At 38.9% G+C, this 23,879-nt stretch overlaps 2 protein-coding genes across 4 annotated transcripts in view; one reads left to right on the forward strand and one right to left on the reverse strand.

Moving 5' to 3' along the window:
- Positions 1–23,879, forward strand: part of psmd1 (proteasome 26S subunit, non-ATPase 1) — a 43,995-nt gene that overhangs the window by 5,737 nt on the left and 14,379 nt on the right. The window contains exons 14-19 of the mRNA XM_058072783.1: positions 1,533–1,729; positions 2,085–2,180; positions 2,411–2,475; positions 19,401–19,515; positions 21,899–22,015; positions 22,495–22,597. Coding sequence (XP_057928766.1) covers positions 1,533–1,729; positions 2,085–2,180; positions 2,411–2,475; positions 19,401–19,515; positions 21,899–22,015; positions 22,495–22,597 — 693 coding nt within the window. The remainder of the gene's footprint in view (positions 1–1,532; positions 1,730–2,084; positions 2,181–2,410; positions 2,476–19,400; positions 19,516–21,898; positions 22,016–22,494; positions 22,598–23,879) is intronic.
- On the reverse strand, positions 3,689–12,437 carry htr2b (5-hydroxytryptamine (serotonin) receptor 2B, G protein-coupled). 3 transcript variants are annotated; one of them, XM_058072784.1, is made up of 4 exons: positions 12,185–12,309; positions 10,111–10,727; positions 8,929–9,129; positions 3,689–6,638 (listed from the first exon to the last, which is right to left on the reverse strand). In XM_058072784.1, the coding sequence occupies exons 2-4, from the start codon at positions 10,367–10,369 to the stop codon at positions 5,677–5,679; spliced, it is 1,422 nt and encodes a 473-aa protein (XP_057928767.1). In that variant the 5' UTR covers positions 10,370–10,727; positions 12,185–12,309; the 3' UTR covers positions 3,689–5,676. The 3 variants fall into 3 exon arrangements, with proteins under 3 accessions (XP_057928767.1, XP_057928768.1, XP_057928769.1); XM_058072785.1 differs by lacking the exon at positions 10,111–10,727 and having other exon boundaries at positions 12,185–12,437; XM_058072786.1 differs by lacking the exon at positions 8,929–9,129.

Raw genomic sequence — 23,879 nt, forward strand, 5'->3', positions numbered from 1 at the left:
CTAATGTTTTGACAAATGTGCTAACCCTGTGATTTCCACGTTAGCAGAAGCATGGAATTGGCCAATAAAAATGAAATTTTACTGTTAAACGCGGAATCTGGTAGAAATTGACATAATGGTAATGATATGCTATCATCACGAAGAGAAGGAAGGTTCGTGTGGGGAAATATTTCTCTGGAATCTCATCATAAACACTAAACCGCCCCCACTCGAACTAAACACGGCAAAATTGTGGTTTAGCTTAGTTTAGCAGAGCATGCTAGTGTGTGTTGCCTTTAATATAAGGAGACTTTTACAATGCCTGCTGTCATGGTGCAGGTTCTGACCAGGTAAAAGACAAGAGACGCGTTTATTCTCGCACCCAGCTCGTCTTAACTGTCAACGGACAATCACAACACACTTCTGGCCTTCAAAATAAGAGCACTGTTTGCCACACATCTGTGTAAACCAGGGGTCTCAAACTCAATTTACTTGGGGGCCACTGGAGCTCGGGTCTGGGTGAGACTGGGCCGCATCAGGTTTTCCCCCCCAAAAAAAGCATTTATTAAAAACAAAAAATTTTTTAAAACTTCGCTTTGGTTCCAATTTTATTTTGGTTCAAAGCTCTGATAAAACATTCCACTGTTCTCAAATATCTTACTTTTTATTTTTCTACACAAAATAAGATGAAAAATAAATAAACAAATCAAGAATAAAGAAAATCAATCAGTAATAAATAAATAAATATAATAATAATAAAACAACAAATAATAGAAACTTAAGAAACCACATATAGTTGGTGGGTAGACAAATTATTTTTTTCAGATTAAAATGAACAAAGCATTATTAGAGCCCTGTAGACATGACAAAACACGACTATAGTCACATTTATACTCTTTTTATTTACAACATATTGCGCAACTGCAGGGTCTTGAGACACACGCTAACTCGCAAACTAGAGAGCTAGCGACCTAAACGGTAGCCTTCAAGTTATTTCCTTTCAACTTAAATAGCCAAAAACTTACCACTTCCACACGGATAGGGAGGATAACTATTAACAGTTATTTAACCTTTAACATGAACATTAATCAAACGTAATAATTTTTTCTGGGTACATGATACCATACAGCATCCATATCAAACTAACATTAAACTTTCATATCAAGGCGGGGCCTCAAACTAGTGTCCTGCGGGCCACATTTTGCGTGTTTGAGACCCCTAGTGTAAACAAAGTAAGGGTGTCATAAAAGCACCTTAGATTAATTGCATCGATGGCTACGTCTTCCGTAATCAGTACAGTTTGAGAATTTTGTAGCAACGCGTGCAGAGGCTGACATCCAATTAGAAAAGTTAACGGGGCTACATCCATTTCCAATTACTGGCCTAATTTGGCCAATGATGTATTGCATCAATAAATGTAAGGACTTTTGCATTTAATAAACGGCCATTTTATTTACCAACCCAAATAGCATGCATCTTATGCTGGTAAATAAGAGTAAAATATAAAATTAAAACAGAGGGCCCTACAAAAGTGTCTTGTCTTGCCCTTTCAGGTGAGGCTGCTGGCCTGGCCCTGGGTCTGGTCATGCTTGGCTCCAAATCGGCTCAGGCCATTGAGGACATGGTGGGCTACGCACAAGAGACACAACACGAGAAGATCTTGCGTGGCCTGGCTGTGGGGATTGCTCTGGTCATGTACGGGCGCATGGAGGAGGCCGACGCCCTGATTGAGAGTCTCTGCAGAGACAAGGTAAGACTGGACAAGTGTTCGCTGTCATCCCCCACCTTGGCCGTTTTTCAATCATTCATTCAGTGACTTTTGTGGATGACTATGGCCTATTAGTTCAAAAAACATATTTAAGGCAAATATTGTGTGTTCTTTATTAACATAAATTATCCGTTTTCAAGCGTAAAGTGTGTAAATGAACTAAAATGCAAATATAGTTTTGGGCAATACAAGATATTGATAAACTGTAGTGTACACGGCCACTAGGTGTCACTAGAAACGCTTCATATGTAAATAATGTGTTGCCAAATTAAGACAGATGTCGAGTGTATGAGCTTTAAATGCAGACCAACATTCTGAGAGCACCTCTAACTTTTAGGACCCCATCCTGCGGCGGTCCGGGATGTACACCGTCGGCATGGCTTACTGTGGCTCTGGGAACAACAAAGCCATCCGACGCCTGCTGCACGTCGCTGTAAGTGTTCATTGGTGTTTGACATCACATGTAGATAAATAACACTTGTGTGAAATTAAATGCAGGTTAAGCTTTGCATGTTTTAAAAGTTTCTCCTCAAGATGGCACCTTCTGCACGCTAATGTCACTATAGATGACAGCCTATAGTAGCCGTAAAGTGCCTACAACAGGATCATTTGCAGGGTTTAAGTGCTGCTCTATTCTGACTCCTGTCTTTTGTCTTCATGAAGGTGAGTGACGTAAACGATGATGTCAGGAGGGCCGCTGTCGAGTCCATTGGTTTCATCTTATTCAGGTAAGCACCGGACAGAATGACTTGCGATGTCATCTCTATTAAACTCATTCGCATGAAAAAAAAAGTGACTCCGCTGCCAAGGAGGCTGACATTTCTTAATAAGTTTAGCAGCCGGATTGCTCCTGTTTTCTTCCATTAACTTACTAGCATGGTAGTCCCTATGTCACTTTTCTACCACAAAAAAGCTTACAGACTCCCATATTTTAATTCTTTGGTATATTAAGGTATTTAATGCCGTTTAATTCCGTTGGGGGAAAAAAAAGCTGCATATGTGAACAAATATTCTTTATAAAGTCCATGGATTAGATAATGAGTGATGAATTTGGCCTCTGAATGGAAACGCATGCAAAAACATATGCAAACTTCTGTATTCAATTTATATTTTTCTCGTAAAACCATGCATAATGACCATCCCACAAAAAGACACCCTGTTTGTATGTGGTCAACTGTGTTTTAATTTTACTTTTAGGGTTCAAATTCACATTAATTTGACATGAACAAACTTCACACAGTTCTCTGTGCCCATTGCATTTGCGTTTGTTAGTTTCTTTTGGCTTTTTCCTGATTTCGGAGTCGCCGCAGCGGATCTTTTGATCTGCACACTGACTATGGCTTGAGCACTTTATATTCCGGATGCCCTTCCAGTGATGCTTACTAGTGGAGATTCGAACCCTCCGTAGTCCAGAATGCTAAAAGATGTTAAAAGAAAATGTGACTAGTAGCATCACAAAGTATTTTGTTCTCCATGATTTATTGCCTTTGTTATTTAAAGGATTTTTTTGTATGCTACATGCCTGTCAAAACCTGCGTCAAAAATTTCCGGCAGTACAAAATCCATCATATCCAGACTGTTGTGTGGCCTTGAAAAGGTAGACCTGATTTCCTGACAAGATGCATATTTAGAGTCTAAAATAACTGCATGTTCAACAGACTTTACACAATGTAAACAAGCACATTTTAAGTCAAATCTACCATTTTATGGAGCGTTGGTGTGAGTTGCCTTCATTTTCTATTTTAGCTCTTTGTGCTTGCACAATGTTTTGTGGTGTAGTGATGTAAACAAACAATGTGCATCGCTTCAGATGTACAACAGAAAGCTGTTTTTTTTTTTTTTTTTTAATTCCAAGGTAAACACTACATTACAAAGTAGGGGTGTCCCGATACAACTTTTCCGCTTCCAATTCTGCTATTGCAGCCTTGAATATCGGTCGATTCAGATATTGATTCAATATCAGCACAGATAATACGTACTTTTATGACTTGTTTAGTAGCGTGGAATGTTAGAAACGGCTTGATTAAGTGATATTACTCAAAGAGCAGCAACAGTATGTATGAAGAAAACTGACCCATTTACTTCTTGATGTATCTGGTGTATAGTTTCGTCAATAGGCGCAATGTAGTGAAACTCCACCTTCTAAGTGATGGCTGGCTCGCTACTCTTACAGCCAATTACTTTTTGTTGCCCCATGGGAAGTTCTCACTTTACAAATGTTTCCTTGCTAAACGATCACATGGGTTCTGCACGCTTCATAGAAATGCTCCTGCAGGCTTAAATGCCGGCCGATATTTATAGGTCTTTATAGGCTGATACTGGCACGCGGGGGTATGATACTGGGCCTGATACCAGACAAACCATGTGATGATCTTATTATCATTATCACATACTATTTAATCATGAGCTTATTATCACGTACTATTTAATCAAAAGACAATTTTGTTTCCGGAAAATTTTCAGTTTATTACATGTATTATATCTAAACAGTGTAAACTGTGTGTTCACGCGCTGTTCTCTGATTGGTTGTTTCACGGGCACGATACCAGAGCAGCGCGATCTGAGTGGACAGCTACGGGGGCTGATACTGGACATGGTTAAACTCTATATTTTATCAGTATCACTGCCCTGGGCTTTGACACAGTATCATTTCGGCCTTTTCCCGTATCATTCATGGGCGGTTTCTAGGGTACAGGGCCAATTAATACTGTAATATGTGATAATTAGAGGTTATCACATGGTTTGTCTGGTATCAGGCCAGGTATCATGCCCCCAAGTGGCTGATACTAGCACGGGGGCATGATACTGGGCCTGATGCCAGACAAACTATGTGATGATCTTATTATCACATACTATTTAATCATGAGCTTATTATCACATACTTTCGTTTTTCCATCATGTAACGTGCCAGAGAGTTGAATTTTGATTTGAGAGAATCAGGCTCGTATTCATCCCCATTTTCTTTTCTGATTGATAAAATAACGTAGCGACCCTGACGTGTTCATGTTGACATGTTGTGCTCTTGAGTGTCTGACTGTTCCGCGTGACTGTGAATGCACCAGGGGTGGGGGCGTGTCGCGTTGAGGAAGCACTGTTGCGTTGCGTTGTTGCTGGCGGTGGTTGCAACGGCGTGGTTACGGCCGACAGTAGCCAGTATTGTTGTGTAATAAAAGCTTGTTAGCGATCACAGTCGTGTCCTTTCCATAGCGTCGGCAACAACGTTACAATAAACATAGACACGTATTTGTCGAACTCAGGCGGGGGAATACTTTCTACCAGTCTACGTTCGTTCTTGCAGTTGCAGTCGCCCTTGGTTTTCCGACTTGTATTTGCATTTTTAGTTTTTTTCGATCATTTCAAGAGTGTCTTCCTCATTAATGGTGATAAAACGTTCCATTTCTAATATTCTGTTTGCTATTTTTCCCTATTTGTCTTTCGCCGGGAGTGTCAACCGCTGACATGTTGACAGAGCACAGACGGCAGCAAAACAAACGCTCGTGCCCTGTTCTCTGATTGGTTGTTTCACGGGCACGATACCAGAGCAGCGCGCTCTGAGTGGACAGCTACGGGGGCTGATACTGGACATGGTTAAACTCTATATTTTATCAGTATCACTGCCCTGGGCTTTGACACAGTATCATTTCGGCCTTTTCCCGTATCATTCATGGGCGCTTTCTAGAGTACAGGGCCAATTAATACTGTAGTATGTCATAACATCAAATATTGTTGTTTTTTTTGGCTGCTATCGGGTCCGTTGATATCAATGGATGATCGGGACACTCCTATTACAAAGTGCCACGTAACACGATCCAATCAATCCAGCTTATAAAGTTGATGGCGGTGAATCATTTAGTCTTTAATGAGAAGAAAAGAAAGAAAAGAAAAAGCCATTTCCCCGAAGCTTTCATTTTAATTGGTGTATTGTACGTTCATAAACGGCTCACATATTCTTCCTGCTTGGCGTCGTAGTTTTCAGCCAAGTGCACCGAGTCTAACAAAACGACACGACTTGGTTGAACAGGTGACTGTTGGCGTCTCACCGGGCTTTGGTTGCTCACCGCCCCGATGCCGTTCTTCACGCCCCGCTTCATGAGCAGTTTGGAGTTTTCTGCCATGGATGATTTAAATGAAATTCCCGTAAGGGTCCGATTTGCGGTCGAGGTTTTCGGATCCCTGTCTGGCCGATGCCTTATGCAGGTTTTATAATTACAAGTAATGCAGCGTGTGAACGCTTCTCGGAACGTCTTGTTGAAGAGTGTGTAAACCAGCGGGTTGATCCCCGACGACACGTAGCCCACCCAGACAAAGATCTCCATAAGCCGGGAGATGATGTTGACATCGCAGCTGGTACACAGCACAGATGTGACGTTGGTAATGAAGAAGGGGCACCACATGACGACAAACAGGAGGAAGACTATGCCCAGCACCTTCGAGGCGCGTTGCTCGTTGCTTAGCGTCTGCATCGACTTCTTTCCCATGGTGGACATTCTGCGGAAGGGCACGTCCCCGCCTATTGGAGGGTTTGTTGCGCCCGCATTGGGTGTTTCTTGCATCCTGGGAAATCGGCTTTCCAGCACATTAAGCGGATCGACTTGATGCGTGGTCGCAGGATGTTCCCTTTGGAAAATGGCGGACACGGCGGTCTGGCTGCTCAAGCGCTGGATCACCTTTGACCTGAGCAAATATACCTTTTTGCGCAAAACGTGCACAGTCAGAAGGTAGATGACCATCATTATGACCAAAGGAACGAAGAATGCCGCCATGGAGCCAAACATAATGAACTCCCGAAAGGTATCAGTTTTTAGCAAGCACGTGTGGTTGCTGTTGAACGTGATGTTGTTTTTCGGATGGTAGTTCTGGAGCCCCTTGATTGGAATCGGGATTGCTATACCTGGAAAAGGATGAGAAAAATGTCTTAGTCTTATAAAATACTTAGGAAGGAAAGAAAATGTGAAAAATTAACCTCAGGGCTGTAATAATGGTAAAACCGTAATTAAGTCATAAGTAGGTTTTCTATGCTCAAACTACCAAAATATTCAGTGTTTTCTGTATTGAATTCTATTTAGTGGAAATTCACACAATGCGGTTGGGTCTAGAACAGGGGTCAGCAACCCACGGCTCCAGAGCCGCATGTGGCTCTTCAGCCTCTTTGTTGTGGCTCCCGTCACATTGCTCAAGTATTTTTTTTTAACACCTGAATGGGGAAAATACGCATCTTTGGAAAAAAATCCGACTTTCTGTGAGACCAAGACTACTTGACCAACTCTGAAGTACTTTGATACCCCAAAATTCCCTCCAAATCTGGCAGTCAATCAAAATCTTGGGAGACTCGCAATTCGCTCTGAATGTGAGCACATCTCTCATTCATTCATTCATTTTCTACCGCTTATCCTCACGAGGGTCGCGGGGGGTGCTGGAGCCTATCCCAGCTGTCTTTGGGTGAGAGGCGGGGTACACCCTGGACTGGTGGCCAGCCAATCACAGGGCACATATAGACAAACAACCATTCACACTCACATTCATACCTATGGACAATTTGGAGTCGCTAATTAACCTAGCATGTTTTTGGAATGTGGGAGGAAATCGGAGTACCCGGAGAAAACCCACGCATGCACGGGGAGAACATGCAAACTCCACACAGAGATGGCCGAGGGTGGAATTGAACTCTGGTCTCCTAGCTGTGAGGTCTGCGCGCTAACCACTCGAGCACGTCTCTGCTGTTTTTAAATTATGTTTTACGGCTCCAGTCTATTTTTCTTAGTGAGCCAGGGGGTAAAATGGCTCTTTTGATCGTAAAGGTTGCCGACCCCTGGTCTAGAACAGGGGTCTCAAACATGCGGCCCGTAAATTTTGCCTTGGTTTGTGTCTTGTCATGTTATTAATACACTGCATGAACACAACTTTGTTAATAATGTGTATTTATTTATTTCAAAATGTCCTTGTTAGCTGGTTGCTAATACATGGAAATGGGAGGCTGATGTCATCAGCAGTTGACTCCGTAGTTCTTTGCTAACTAACACAGTTGATTATAAAGCTAAGGTCCCCGTGCACAACTGCGCAAGAGTAGGCTTTTTTGTTTTAAACCAGGGGTCTCAAACACGCGGCCCGCGGGCCAATTGTGGCCCGCAGGACACTAGTTTGAGGCCCCCGCCTTGATATGAAAGTTTAATGTTAGTGCGGCCCACCAAGTTTGATATGGATGCTATATGGTATCATGTACCCAGAAAAAATTATTACGTTTGATTAATGTTCATGTTAAAGGTTAAATAACTGTTAATAGTTATCCTCCTTATCCGTGTGGAAGTGGTAAGTCTTTGGCTATTTAAGTTTAAAGGAAATAACTTGAAGGCTACCGTTTAGGTCGCTAGCTCTCTAGTTTGCGAGTTAGCATGTGTCTCAAGACCCTGCAGTTGCGCAATATGTTGTAAATAAAAAAAAAAGTATAAATGTGACTATAGTCGTGTTTTGTCATGTCTACAGGGCTCTAATAATGCTTTGTTCATTTTAATCTGAAAAAAAATAATTTGTCTACCCACCAACTATATGTGGTTTCTTAAGTTTTTATTATTTGCCGTTTTATTATTATTATATTTATTTATTACTGATTGATTGATTTTCTTTATTCTTGATTTATTTATTTTTCATCTTATTTTGTGCAGAAAAATTAAAACTAAGATATTTGAGAACAGTGGAATGTTTTCAGAGCTTTTATTGTAGAAAATCGGAACCAAAGCACTGAAAAAGTTTGTATATTTTTCTGTTTTTAAAAAAAGCGTTTTTGTTTTTATTTGGAAAACCTGATACGGCCAGGAAAATTGAGTTTGAGATCCCTGGTCTAGAACCAGTTCACCGCAATAAATGAGGGACGATAAAAAAAAAAAATGTAAACGCCCTGTTTTACTTTCAGTGCCTTTTCAGTTTGCTTATTCGGACCCGATAGCTCACCCACCCACACCATCTCCCTCCCACTGCAGTGGGAAAAGTTTATACTGCATCTGCTTTTATTCCATCCGGCCCGTGTTTATGAGCCTATAACCCAGGTCTGTCATGGATCTTATCTGTCAAGAAATGTATTTCAAAAGTGCGTCAGGGTTTAAAATTTGTCATGGTTAGGATTGCGACTGAGATCAGTGGAAATATGTGTGGGGAAAGTGAAGGAAAATCCGAAGCAATATGCTTACAAATGGATATAATCCACACCAGTGCTATCTTGCCCATCGCCTTGGCTCTGGATTTGTACTGGCTGTGCTGTATCGGCTTCTTGATGGCAATGTAGCGATCCAGTGAGATGGCACACAGGTGCATGATGGATGCAGTTGAAAACAGCACATCCAGGAAGAGCCAAATAGGGCACACAAAGTCCGGGAGTGGCCAACCGGAATCTAGACGAAAAAATAAGCTAAGTCAATTGAAACACACACACACATGCAGTTCTTGAGAAATGCTTTAAAGGGACAACGATTTATGATTTCTGTGTTCTGGTGTGAGATGTATCACGCTGATACAGGATCAGAAGTAGCACTCGAAAATCTGTGTTTATATACGCGAGGTATGACTCCTGTGGAAAAAAAAAGGTGCTTCATAGGCTCCTGATGGAGCTAAACACGCGCCATGTAAGATGTCCTGGAGACTTACAGTAGTGTTTATTTTCATTTCCAGATATTCAATTGGCACAGACTTTTATTCCATCACCGGTTTGCTGGATTATTTGAAACATAGTTTTCATTTTGTTTTCCTGGATGAACCTTATTGGTATAGAAATATTGTACTTTTTTCTGTTCTGACATTATCACACTATAAATATAACACAGTAGTGAAGTGGAGGAGATAGTAGTTACACATTTTGTGTATGTTTGCATAGTTGCATTTTAAGGTGTTAATAATAATAATAATAGGGCGGTCGAGTGGTTAGCGCGCAGACCTCACAGCTCGGAGACCAGGGTTCAATTCCACCCTCTCGGTGTGGAGTTTGCACGTTCTCCCCCGTGCATGCGTGGGTTTTCTCCCACATTCCAAAAACATGCTAGGTTAATTAGCGACTCCAAGTTGTCCATAGGTATGAATGTGAGTGTGAATGGTTGTTTGTCTATATGTGCCCTGTGATTGGCTGGCGATCAGTCCAGGGTGTACCCCGCCTTTCGCCCCAAGACAGCTGGGATAGGCTCCAGCACCCCCCATGACCCTCATGAGGAAAAAGCAGTAGAAAATGAATGAATAATAATAATAGTAATAACCAAAGCAGTTACATTCATGCATTGCACACTGTTTTTGTAGTCTTGGTGATAATCGCTCTATGTGTGATTGCCCTCAGATGAAATTCTGAGTAGTATGAACCCCCTCCCACCCGCCCATGTTGAACTTACTGTAGAGGACAGTGACCAGAGCGATGGGCATGACCAGGAGTCCCACGAGTAAATCAGCCACAGCAAGTGACATCAGAAAATAGTTGGTGGCGTTCTGCAATTTTTTCTCGAGTGACACCGCAAGGATGACAAGGATGTTTCCTCCAATGGTTGGAATGATGACCATGACAATAAGCAGGGCAGCCCACTTCAGCTGAACACCAGGGGCTTCCGATAGCGAGCTGTCAGCCCCCAGTGGAGCCACGACTGACTGGGACATTGTGCTGCAGAGGTTCCAGCAGGCCTTATAGTGGGTCCGGGCTCTGATCCTTGTGGTTTCGCAGACTCGGTCAGCATTGTCACTGGTAGCCACAGATAAGAGAAGACGGTATGGAATAAAGCTCAGGGGTAGTGTGCCGGATGCCACATCCCCTTGTGCAGTGTATCATCACAGAAAGCTGACAATCTCTGCGTGAGCCACTTCTTCTGTGCACAACAATATGGAAAAAAGCAGGTGTAGGCTTCCAAACTTCAGTGTTGCTAATCCATACATGTGAAGTATTTCCACACGCTGTGGAAAATGAGGATTCCTGCTTGTAACTCTGTTCTCCTCAACTGTTAATATCCACTCTTTCCACCTAAGAGGGCAAACATATCTGTCAGTCAAAATAATGCCTTGATAATGAATGGTAGAGGGACTTCCTTTATTACAGTGGAACCTCTGTTAGCATACAACCCGGTCAGCGTTTTTTTTGTTAAGCTCGAAAATTTTGCCTTGGTTTGAGTCTTGTCATGTTATTAATACACTGCATAATAATGTGTATTTATTTATTTCAAAATGTCCTTGTTAGCTGGTTGCTAATACCTGGAAATGGGAGGCTGATGTCATCAGCAGTTGACTCTGTCACTCTTTGCTAACTAACACAGTTGATTAAAAAGCTAAGGTCTCCGTGCACAACTGCGCAAGAGTAGGCTTTTTTGTTTTAAACCAGGGGTTTCAAACATGCGGCCTGCGGGCCAAATGTGGCCCGCAGGACACTAGTTTGAGGCCCCCGCCTTGATATGAAAGTTTAATGTTAGTGCGGCCCGCGTGAGTTTGATATGGATGCTGTATGGTATCATGTACCCAGAAAAAAATATTACGTTTGATTAATGTTCATGTTAAAGGTTAAATAACTGTCAATAGTTAACCTCACTATCCATGTGGAAGTGGTACGTTTTTGGCTATTTAATATTAATATCTTACTTTTTATTTTTCTACACAAAATAAGATGAAAAATAAACAAATCAAGAATAAAGAAAATCAATCAGTAATAAATAAATATAATAATAATAATAATAAAGCGGCAAATAATAAAAACTTAAGAAACCACATATAGTTGGTGGGTAGACAAATTATTTTATTCAGATTAAAATTAACAAAGCATTGTTAATAAAAGCCCTGTAGACATGACAAAACACGACTATAGTCACATTTATACTCTTTTTATTTACAACATATTGCGCAACTGCAGGGTCTTGAGACACATGCTAACTTGCAAACTAGAGAGCTAGCGACCTAAACGGTAGCCTTCAAGTTATTTCCTTTAAACTTAAATACCCAAAAATTTACCACTTCCACACGGATAGGGAGGATAACTATTAACAGTTATTTAACCTTTAACATGAACATTAATCAAACGTAATATTTTTTTCTGGGTACATGATACCATACAGCATCCATATCAAACTAACATTAAACTTTCATATCAAGGCGGGGGCCTCAAACTAGTGTCCTGCGAGCCAAATGTGTCCCGCGGGCCGCGTGTTTGAGACCCCTGCTTTATTTCTTAAGGGGGAAAATCGATTCGGTTAAAGTCGGACCTTCTGGAAAGGATTGACTAGCAAAGGTTCCACTGTTTTTAAACTTAAATTTGTTTAAATCAGTAAATATACAAAATCCATAAACCTTCTTATGTAGCTTCGTTTTTACTCTTTAGCCCATCAACACATTAAACCCAAACATGGCTTAAATAAAGTGAAAAAACTATTCCAAAATTGACACTACATCCATTAACACACTGAATAGATTACACAAGTTCAAAAGCTTTCTTACCTACTTGTGAATGTGTCCCAAAAAACTTGCTCTTATGGCCTTCCAAAAAGAGTTTGTGTTCACCCAAATGACAGAAAAGAGCAGCCTGACGGTCCAGCGTTAATATTTGTACCCCTCCCAAAAGAGAACATGAGACAATTCTCTCCATGTCCATGATGGGAGATTTTGTTTTGCTTCCAAAACGTCTGGCTATGCATCACCTCTCATGATGACTGCTTTAGAACTTTCAGATGTTGTGGCTTCTGCCGTGCTCGCTTCCCGCTCTCGGTCGCTAAAGACCTTACGATCTCTTTGTCATTTACTCCCCCCCGACACACACACACACACACACACACACACACACACACACACACACACTCCTCCTTTCCTTCTGTCTTAGAGTCCCGCTCATATGAATGTCTGTTCGCCACGTGCCATATGCTTCGGGGGGGTCATTTTCTGTGTGTGGGCTACCAAAGTGTAGTATATGTATATATACATATATATATATATATACATATATATATATATATATATATATATATATATATATATATGTGTAAATGTTGGTGCAGTATAAATGTATATTGGTTTTACTTGTAGATGGTAATGGTAATGGTTTTATTTCATTTGAACATGCATCAGATTACAATTTAATGCATCCCATAATCAGTTCCCAGTTCCAAAAAGAGTAGGAAGAAGCAAAGCTTATTAAATCCTACCCCTCCATCTGGTACTTTTACAATCAGTAACTGTTGCATTTGTTCACTCCCTGCTTTCCATAATACGGTTTACGTTTTTTTTTTTTTAAATGTACCGAAGTACGAGGTGATATGAGCGTCCAATGACATAATGGGTACCATAGTAAGTGTCAATATAGTGATATATATAGCACATCATGACTGGTTCAAGACTCTTCATCCTTGCATTTAGCAAATTTATTTTATTTATGACTTTATTTTATAAATTTTTATTTAGTTTATTTCATTTTATTTTTTTTTATTTTTTAATTTTTTTGTGACGTACCAAAGTAGGAGGTGATATGAGCATCCAATGACATAATGGGTACCATAGTAAGTGTCAATATAGTGATATATATAGCACATCATGACTGGTTCAAGACTCTTCATCCTTGTATTTAGCAAACATCAACTGCTTGTATTGTTTTTTGAATTGGCTCATTGTTGTGCATTGTTTGATTTCCTTCCTCAATCCATTCCATAGTTTGATTCCACATACTGAAATGCTATGGCTAGCATAACGTAGTCCTAGCATAGAAGTGTTTCAAATGTACTTCTTCCCTGAGATCATATTTCTCCTCTCTTGCAGAGAAGTATTGGATGACATTTTTAGCTAATTGGTTATTTTTAGCCTTATGCATTATTTTAGCTGTTTGAAGATGAACTATATCAGCAAGTTGAAGTATTTGTCATTTTAGAAATAAGGAGTTAGTATGTTCTCTGTAGGCGGCATTATGAATTATCCTTACTGACCTTTTTTGCGGTACATTTAGCGAGTGAAGATTGCTTTTATAGTTATTAGCCCATATTTCCACACAATAAGTAAGATATGGTAGAACCAGAGAGCAATAAAGAGTGTGGAGTGATTTCTGATTGAGAACAAATTTTGCTTTGTTCAATATTGAAATATTTCTGGCCACCTTATGTTGTATATTTGTAATATGAGGTTTCCAGCTCATATTTTCATCTATTGTGATCCCCAGAAATTTATTTTTGTTCACCCTTTCAATGTCAACACCGTCTATTTGTATTTGCTGGTGCGTGTGTCCTTTCTGCTGTTACCAAACAGCATGATTTTAGTTTTACTTAGGTTCAAGGACAATCTATTATCATCAAACCATCTTTTTAGTGTGTTGACATTTTTGTGTAAAATTGATGTATAATTTGTTTTGCACAAGCCAGTTTATCGGAATATTTACAAGACATACATTAACATTCCTTGGTGTCTGCAGCAACCACATGAATAATTCCTTTTCCACACAAGAAAATGTGAAAAATGTTGCCAGTAATCCTGTGCCTTCCTTTATGTCATTGGCTACACTGCATGCGTTCTAGCCAAAATATTTTTCCTATACCTCAACAGGGCTCGACAATAACGATGTACCGATAGCCTGGGGCAAGTTAAAACAAAATTGGGGCAAGTAAATCCAATCAGTGATATTCCCGTCGAGGAAGTGCACTTTGGCATGCTTGTTGGGTGTTGGTAAAACACGGACTGCGTAATTCCGGTGGTAATTTGAAAACCAATCCTTGCAAATCTTGAAATGGACCAATCAGAATCGCTTATTATATAGGCCGCAGTCCACAGTCCAATACCAAGTGCTGATTTTGCACAAGCAACAAAATCTAGCGGTTCCATTTCTCTGTGTATTTTTCTCACCTTTGCTTCACAAATTATTGTTTGACCATTGAGCATTTTTTTTCTGGATTAAAAACACTTTACTAGTACACAAATGTGTCCAGGGCTCTACATTAAAAACAAAAATGACTTGCCCATGGGGAATCCTTAAGGTGAGAACTACTTGCCCGAACTTGCCCCATGTAAAATGAAAAGACTGCCATAATGATATCATCTCATTTTTGTGGCATCACATGAGAATCTCAAAGATTAAATGATTATCATTTCTTGTGGTTGATTTCCTACATAGATCATGATTAAATAGATCAAATTGTGGAGGTGTATGTTAACATGGCATGCCATACTACCTTACCTATGATAGTCGTATTAAGCAGTGATATTTATAAGTTGTGCACCACAATGAAACATTATTGAATAGACACATTTGTGTACTAGTAAAGTGTTTTTAATCCAGAAAAAAAAAGCCCAATGGTCAAAGAATAATTTGTGAAGCAAAGGTGAGAAAAATACACAGAGAAATGGAAGCGCTAGATTTTGTAGCTTGTGCAAAATCAGCACTTGGTATTGGATCTAATGGGTGGTGTTTCATTGTGACCACTTCAAATTGTCACAGCAATGTGATTCACTCACCTGTGCCATCATTTGATTTGCTGCCGCTAATAAAATACTCATTTAGGAGGCACTGTTTCATCACTTTTTGGTGTTTTTCTTCAGAAGTTGTTGGAGAATTAGACCATGTTGGCAGATGTTTTCGTAGTCGGTTGATCGCGAACAAGAACGGGTGTGGGTAAAACGCGGACTGTGGACTAAAGAAACGATTCTGATTGATCCATTTCAAGATTTGCAAGGATTGGTTTGCAAATTACCACCCGAATTACGCAAGTCCGTGTTTTACCAACACCCAACAAGAACCGCTTTAAAAAAAACTCTTGGCAGTATGGCATGCCAAAGTGCACTTGCCCGACGGGAATATCACTGATTGGATTTACTTGCCCCAATTTTGTTTTAACTTGCCCCGGGCCATCGGTACATCGTTATTGTCGAGCCCTGAGTGTCTATTCAATAATGTTTCATTGTGGTGCACAACTTATAAATATCACTGCTTACTACGACTACGATGTGTTAGGTCAGGGGTCTCAAACTCAATTTACTTGGGGGCCACTGGAGCTCGGGTCTGGGTGAGACTGGGCCGCATTCATCGAAAAAAACGCATTTATTAAAAACAAAAAAATAAAAAAACGTTGCTTTGGTTCCAATTTTCTACAAGAAAAGCTCTGTTAAAACATTCCACTGTTTACAAATATCTTACTTTTTATTTTTCTACACAAAATAAGATGACAAATAAATAAACAAATCAAGAATAAAGAAAATCAATCAATCAGTAATAAATAAATAAATATAATAATAAAACGGCAAATAATAAAAACTTAAGAAACCACATATAGTTGGTGGGTAGACAAATGATTTTTTTCTGATTAAAATGAACAAAGCATTATTAGAGCCCTGTAGACATGACAAAACACGACTATAGTCACATTTATACTCTTTTTATTTACAACATATTGCGCAACTGCAGGGTCTTGAGACACATGCTAACTCGCAAACTAGAGAGCTAGCGACCTAAACGGTAGCCTTCAAGTTATTTCCTTTAAACTTAAATAGCCAAAGACTTACCACTTCCACACGGATAAGGAGGATAACTATTAACAGTTATTTAACCTTTAACATGAACATTAATCAAACGTAATAATTTTTTCTGGGTACATGATATCATACAGCATCCATATCAAACTAACATTAAACTTTCATATCAAGGCGGGGGCCTCAAACTAGTGTCCTGCGGGCCACATTTGGCCAGCGGGACGCGTGTTTGAGACTACCCATGGGCAAGTAATTTTTGTTTTTAATGTAGAGCCCTGCCTTCAAGGTTGCCAGTATGTATTAAACATGGTACTTTTTACAGACCTTTCTGTGTATTGGCTGTCCAGGTATGTTCAGCTTTTATTCAGGTGATTGCCTCTAACGGTCAGGAAGCTTGCGAAAAGATCTCATCTCCTAGGTGTTGCCACAAATACGTCCCCTAATCTGTTTAGTGCATCTGATTTCCTGCCACTTTCATGTACTGCACATGTTGCCTCCAAGGGTCTGGGATATGTATCAGCTTCTGACACTCGGAATAATGTGAGGCATGCACACCGTGATTTAGCACCAATTAACCAGCGATGATACCGTACACTCAGAGGACAGCACAGTTGGTATCGGAGGGCGTCATCTGCCCACTAAAATAGAATACTTTATCCCTGGAGATGAAAACGAAAGGCCATCTATATCTGACAATGTTTGTCATGTCAATCTGGATTTTATGCTGATCTCGTATGTCCAAACCGCTGGTTCTTTTCTTCAGCTGATATCTGCAGCTGTGTGTTGGAGGGATGGCACCAACTCAATGTCCTCCCTATCCTGCTTAAGCTTGACAATGTTGTTCATAAATTCACCGTAGAGCAGGGGTCTCAAACTCAATTTACTTGGGGGCCACTGGAGCTAGGGTCTGGGTGAGACTGAGCCGCATCAGGTTTCCCCCCCCAAAAAACAAAAAAAACACATTTATTAAAAACAAAAAAAATTAAAAAACGTCGCTTTGGTTCCAATTTTCTACAAGAAAAGCTCTGATAAAACATTCCACTGTTCTCAAATATCTTAATTTTTATTTTTCTACACAAAATAAGATGAAAATAAATACAAATCAAGAATAAAGAAAATCAATCAGTAATAAATAAATACATATAATAATAATAATAATAAAACGGCAAATAATAAAAACTTAAGAAACCACATATAGTTGGTGGGTAGACAAATTATTTTTTTCAGATTAAAATTAACAAAGCATTATTAGAGCCCTGTAGACATGACAAAACACGACTATAGTCACATTTATACTCTTTTTATTTACAACATATTGCGCAACTGCATGTGTCTTGAGACACATGCTAACTCGCAAACTAGAGAGCTAGCGACCTAAATGGTAGCCTTCAAGTTATTTCCTTTAAACTTAAATAGCCAAAAACTTACCACTTCCACACGGATAGGGATGATAACTATTAACAGTTATTTAACCTTTAACATGAACATTAATCAAACGTAATAATTTTTTCTGGGTACATGATACCATACAGCATCCATATCAAACTTGCGTGGGCCGCACTAACATTAAACTTTCATATCAAGGCGGGGGCCTCAAACTAGTGTCCTGCGGGCCACATTTGGCCAGCAGGCCGCGTGTTTGAGACCCCTGCCTTAGAGAATAGCACAGACAAACAACATAAGTTGCATTCGTGGACATTTCATTTTTTTTCCCCCAGGCAAAGATCCACCAGTTGAGAATCAGTGTTCTATACTGAGTGTGTGTTCAATATCTTACTCTATGGAAAACATTCAAAGCAGAGCTCATTTTTTAGCTCTTAAATATAAGGGCGAAAGGATGTGCAAATCATTGCCTTTTGCCTTTCATAACATCAAGCACATTATTTCATTGTTTCCTGTCATGGTTGTATACAGAAACGGATTCCTTCTTCATGAAAAATGACCCAAACAGCCAAATCCCTAACACTGTCAGATCTACGGTCTGGCTAGAGTGATTTGAGTCCATGTGACTCATTTGTTGAGTGCCTGAAGCGAATTCTTTGGAACAAATCGCGTTGACAGACTTTGCATACATTAACAATTACATACAGTTTTTTATAAATTGAGGTATGCCTCAATGTGGCCCGCAGGACACTAGTTTGAGGCCCCCACCTTGATATGAAAGTTTAATGTTAGTGCGGCCCGTGCAAGTTTGATATGGATGCTGTATGGTATCATGTACCCAGAAAAAAATATTACATTTGATTAATGTTCATGTTAAAGGTCAAATAACTGTTAATAGTTATCCTCCCTATCCGTGTGGAAGTGGTAAGTTTTTGGCTATTTAAGTTTAAAGGAAATAACTTGAAGGCTACCGTTTAGGTCGCTAGCTCTCTAGTTTGCGACTTAGCATGTGTCTCAAGACACATGCAGTTGCGCAATATGTTGTAAATAAAAAGAGTATAATTGTGACTATTGTCGTGTTTTGTCATGTCTACAGGGCTCTAATAATGCTTTGTTAATTTTAATTTGAAAAAATAATTTGTCTACCCACCAACTATATGTGGTTTCTTAAGTTTTTATTATTTGCCGTTTTATTATTATTATTATATTTATTTATTTATTACTGTGATTGACTTTCTTTATTCTTGATTTGTTTATTTATTTTTCATCTTATTTTGTGTAGAAAAATAAAAAGTAAGATATTTGAGAACAGTGGAATGTTTTATCAGAGCTTTTCTTGTAGAAAATTGGAACCAAAGCGACGTTTTTTAATTTTTTTTGTTTTTAATAAATGCTTTTTTTTGGTTTTTGGAAAACCTGATGCGGCCATTACCATTTTTGGAAATTAAAATTGAGGGGTATAGTGACAAAAAAAGGCCTCCATGCCCACACCAAAAGTATAAAACCAACATTTTCATGGAGGAAGGAGGAAGCCTAAGAAGGTAACCAAGACATGAGAACCAAATTTGATGGTAGCTTATTGTTTTTAGTGTATTTTATAGCTGATTTAATACATGGGTCAAAACCGACCCATTAACATAAGAGATGATACCAGAAAGCTAACACAAGAGGAAGGTTAAAACTACCTTTTGAACAAAGTACAGCTGAGTTTCAGATGGTATGAACGGGAAACTGATCTGGTCTTTGTTTACACTTTGTGACGCTATGGCCGTGTCTTTTCCAGCCTGTAAAAGATGGATCCTGATGTATTTTCTTATCTTTTATTTTTTTTTAGAACTCCTGAGCAGTGTCCCAGTGTGGTGTCCCTGTTGTCGGAGAGCTATAACCCTCACGTCCGTTGTGGTGCCGCCATGGCTTTGGGCATCTGCTGCGCTGGGACAGGCAACAAGGTGCGTTCACCGTTCCGTAACACAACTTTTCTTTGACTTTTTTTGTGGGAGTTTGGTCAAAGTACATATTTTGGATGCAGCAAAATGTGTTCTCAATGAGATGTTATAATTCAGGAATCAGCTGAAATGTACACAAACATGCACAAAACAATGATTCACAAACGGTCTGAAATTGGCATCAGATGGTGGTTTCTATACACAACGGGCAAGTAGCACAAGACACACACTGCTCGCGAATGCACACGAGTGCTGCTACAGTGTGTGAGCTCGCTTGCAGCCCTGCCTTTCGTCACTGAGACAAAGAGTCCGAGTGACTCACTATAGAACTCATTATTTTGCTATATAACCAACACAGTTGGTGTTGAGACAGATGCACAGAGTGAACCCTCTCGTCATCCATCCTGTTTGGTAGAGGGAGAGAGGATGAAAACAAACACGCATGCACATGTACATTTATTAAGACCAGCAAAATTAAGATATTGACTGTTTATTTATCGTGCGATTAATTGTTTTGTATTATTGTGATGGGTCTAGTGCAGGGGTCTCAAACTCAATTTTTATTTTTCTACACAAAATAAGACGAAAAATAAATAAACAAATCAAGAATAAAGAAAATCAATCAATCAGTAATAAATAAATAAATATAATAATAATAATAATAAAACAAGCAAATAATAAAAACTTAAGAAACCACACATAGTTGGTGGGTAGACAAATTATTTTTTTCAGATTAAAATGAACAAAGCATTATTAGAGCCCTGTAGACATGACAAAACACGATTATAGTCACATTTATACTCTTTTTATTTACAACATATTGCGCAACTGCAGGGTCTTGAGACACATGCTAACTCGCAAACTAGAGAGCTAGCGACCTAAACAGTAGCCTTCAAGTCCTTTCAACTTAAATAGCCAAAAACTTACCACTTCCACACAGATAGGGAGGATAACTATTAACAGTTATTTAACCTTTAACATGAACATTAATCAAACATAATAATTATTTCTGGGTACATGATACCATACAGCATCCATATCAAACTTGCGCGGGCCGCACTAACATTAAACTTTCATATCAAGGCGGGGGCATCAAACTAGTGTCCTGCGGTTCACATTTGGCCCGCGGACCGCGGGTTTGAGACCCCTGATCTATGGTGTTCGGGTCAATTTTGACCCATATATATTAATGTCAAGAAAAGGTAGAAAAGGTTATTGTTTTCAGTGACAGAACTTTAGTATAAAGTGAAATGAAAAAGCAGAACAGGTCCAGATCTTGGTTCACTGTACTTCTTGCCATTCTTTCCATGATCCAAATTGTAAATGTGAAATCAGCCAATCAAATGAGTGAATTCACGTCACAAGTCTGGATATTGTTTTCCTGCTGGTATACTGGAAAAGCGGTCAAAATGAGAATCCCCTGAAGCTTACATGATGAGAAGAGGAGCTGGTTGTCATTGTGTTGGCTAATTGTACACTTATGATTTCAGTTGGGGCTCAAAATATTGCTTTATAGTCTAAAATTGCAGTTAATAAATATTTGTTTAAACATGAGACCTGTAATATTTATCATGGTAATTTTTTCATGTCAATTGAGGGATCAAAAGCAGTATCGGCAACAAATATCGGCCCGAGCAAAATCAGCCATCGGCTAAGAGTGATGGGGAAAAAAATCGGTATTGGCATCGGCCCCCCAAAAAAAACCATATCGGTTGATCCCTACTGCCAACAATGCTAAGTGTTTTGGAATCACTGCTTTAGTCAATCAGTGCAAATGTCGCCTTCAATTGCAAAAACAAGTTTGTCAAACAATTGATGTTTGCCATATGGCCCTTTTTTATGGAGAGTAATGGTGTCTTGGTAGGAGAAGTAGGTCACCTATTTAGATGAATCGATTATTTTTGGAATTTGTACATCTTGGTTGGATGTTGATTACTCCTGTGATCTACCTTTTGTAGAAATGAGTGTAAAAACATTGTTGCTGTTGACAATTGATGAATAATCTATACAATTAATAGGTCAATTGGCTTTATATTCTGATTAATCAAAGGATTTTATTGTCTACCTGATCAATGTTTTTTCTGAGCTCTTTTTGGGTCACCGCTATTAATGCCCATTGAGTGAAATATATACAAATCATCTCTCTGTTATAGTAGGTACAAATTGTTGAAGGCAGGGCTTGTTGTCCCCGGCAACCAGATATGGATGCTGTTAATCTCATCAATTAGCGCGCCCTTGTTTCCTTTGTTAATAGTCATTTTCCTGAACACATGTTCCCCTTGTTACTCTACTGTTCATTTGCATAAAACCCATAACAGTATTTGCAACGCAATTGTACCTTGAAAATAAACCGAAACCTGACGTTCTTGACAATGCTTGTCTGCAGGAAGCCATTAATCTGCTGGAGCCTATGACCAATGACCCGGTCAACTATGTGAGACAAGGTGCTCTCATTTCCTCCGCCCTCATTATGATCCAGCAAACGGAAGTAACCTGCCCCAAGGTTTGTGGTACTTACTTACTGTATTGTTCAGGAATGGAATCGAATGGAAAACTGCACACTACTTCATTGAAAAGCCGAAGGCATCAGCTTTTATGAAGATGGAAGGAAAGAAATGTGTCATGGCGCACTGGAAAATAACTAGTCCAAGCCGTAACTTCACACATTCGCCCCCTTGCAGCACCTCATATATTGTCACAGACAGTTAAGAAATGCCAGACACCTTTGCAGAGACTCCTCATCTGCACAGCAGTAGCTTTGAAAGCTAAGGTCTCCATGCACAACTGTGCAAGAGAGTGGAATGTTTGGAGGCATTATAGCCATGATATTTTTATTTTTTTGTCATTTACTAATCGGCTTCACATACAGATGGCAGCTTTATGTCTCTTAACGTACAATGGAGGAATAATACTATACATTATATGCAGGCTTATTCGTGCAAGTGAAGAAATAAAGCATCTTTTATATTCTTGTTTTTGTAGGTGAACCAATTCAGACAGCTTTATGCAAAGGTGATCAATGATAAGCACGATGATGTGATGGCCAAGTTTGGTGCCATACTGGCCCAGGGCATCCTTGATGCAGGTCAGTATGTTTAGATGGTGGTATTATGGTCTGTTCACTTTGCTTTTTGTTCCCAATTTTGCATTTTTATTAATTCAAATTAGAATCAAATAATCTTTGTTAATTTTAATTTTAATTTAATTCCCATAATATTTGTCTTTGTCTTTTCCCCCAACCCGATTTTCCAAAAATGACAAATTAGTTTTATCATATGACAACATTTAAAAGAATACTTTTTTAAATATTTTAACATGCACTACTAAAATGACATTTTTCTCATATTATGAGTTTATTCTTTTAATGATTTCATTTTTCTTCTCACATTTCTGACTCTCTTTCCATAATATTTTCACATAGTAAAATTTTCTCATAGTATGATTTAATTCCCATAATATTTGTCTGATTGTATTCCCATAACTTTTTCCACCAACCCGATTTTCCAAAAATGACAAATTATTTTTTATCATATGACAACATTTAAAAGAATACTTTTTAAAATATTTTAACATGTGCTACTAAAATGATTTTTTTTTAATTCTTTTTAATTTCATTTTTCTTCTCACAATTCTGACTCTATTTCCATATTATTTTCACATAGTAAAATTTTCTCATAGTATGATTTAATTCCCATAATATTTGTCTGATGGTATTCCCATAACTTTTTCCCCCAACCCGATTTTCCTAAAATGACAAATTAGTTTTATCATATGACAACATTTAAAAAAATACTTTTAAAAATATTTTAACATGTGCTACTAAAATGACATTTTTCTCATATGATGAGTTTATTCTTTTTAATTATATCATGTTTCTTCTCACATTTCTGACTCTCTTTCCATAATATTTTCACATAGTAAAATTTTCTCATAGTATGATTTAATTCCCATAATATTTGTCTGATTGTATTCCCATAACTTTTTCCACCAACCCGATTTTCCAAAAATGACAAATTATTTTTTATCATATGACAACATTTAAAAGAATACTTTTTAAAATATTTTAACATGTGCTACTAAAATGGCATTTTTCTCATATTATGAGTTTATTCTTTTTAATGATTTCATTTTTCTTCTCACAATTGTGACTCTATTTCCATCATATTTTCTACATAATTTCTCAGAAATTACAACTTGTTTGTTTTTCATATTCATTCATTCATTCATTCATTTTCTACCGCTTTTTCCTCACGAGGGTCGCGGGGGTGCTGGAGCCTATCCCAGCTGTCTTTGGGCGATAGGCGGTGTACACCCTGGACTGGTGGCCAGCCAATCACAGGGCACATATAGACAAACAACCATTCACA

The sequence above is a fragment of the Doryrhamphus excisus genome, chromosome 5, assembly GCF_030265055.1.
Source record: "Doryrhamphus excisus isolate RoL2022-K1 chromosome 5, RoL_Dexc_1.0, whole genome shotgun sequence".
NCBI lineage: Eukaryota > Metazoa > Chordata > Actinopteri > Syngnathiformes > Syngnathidae > Doryrhamphus > Doryrhamphus excisus.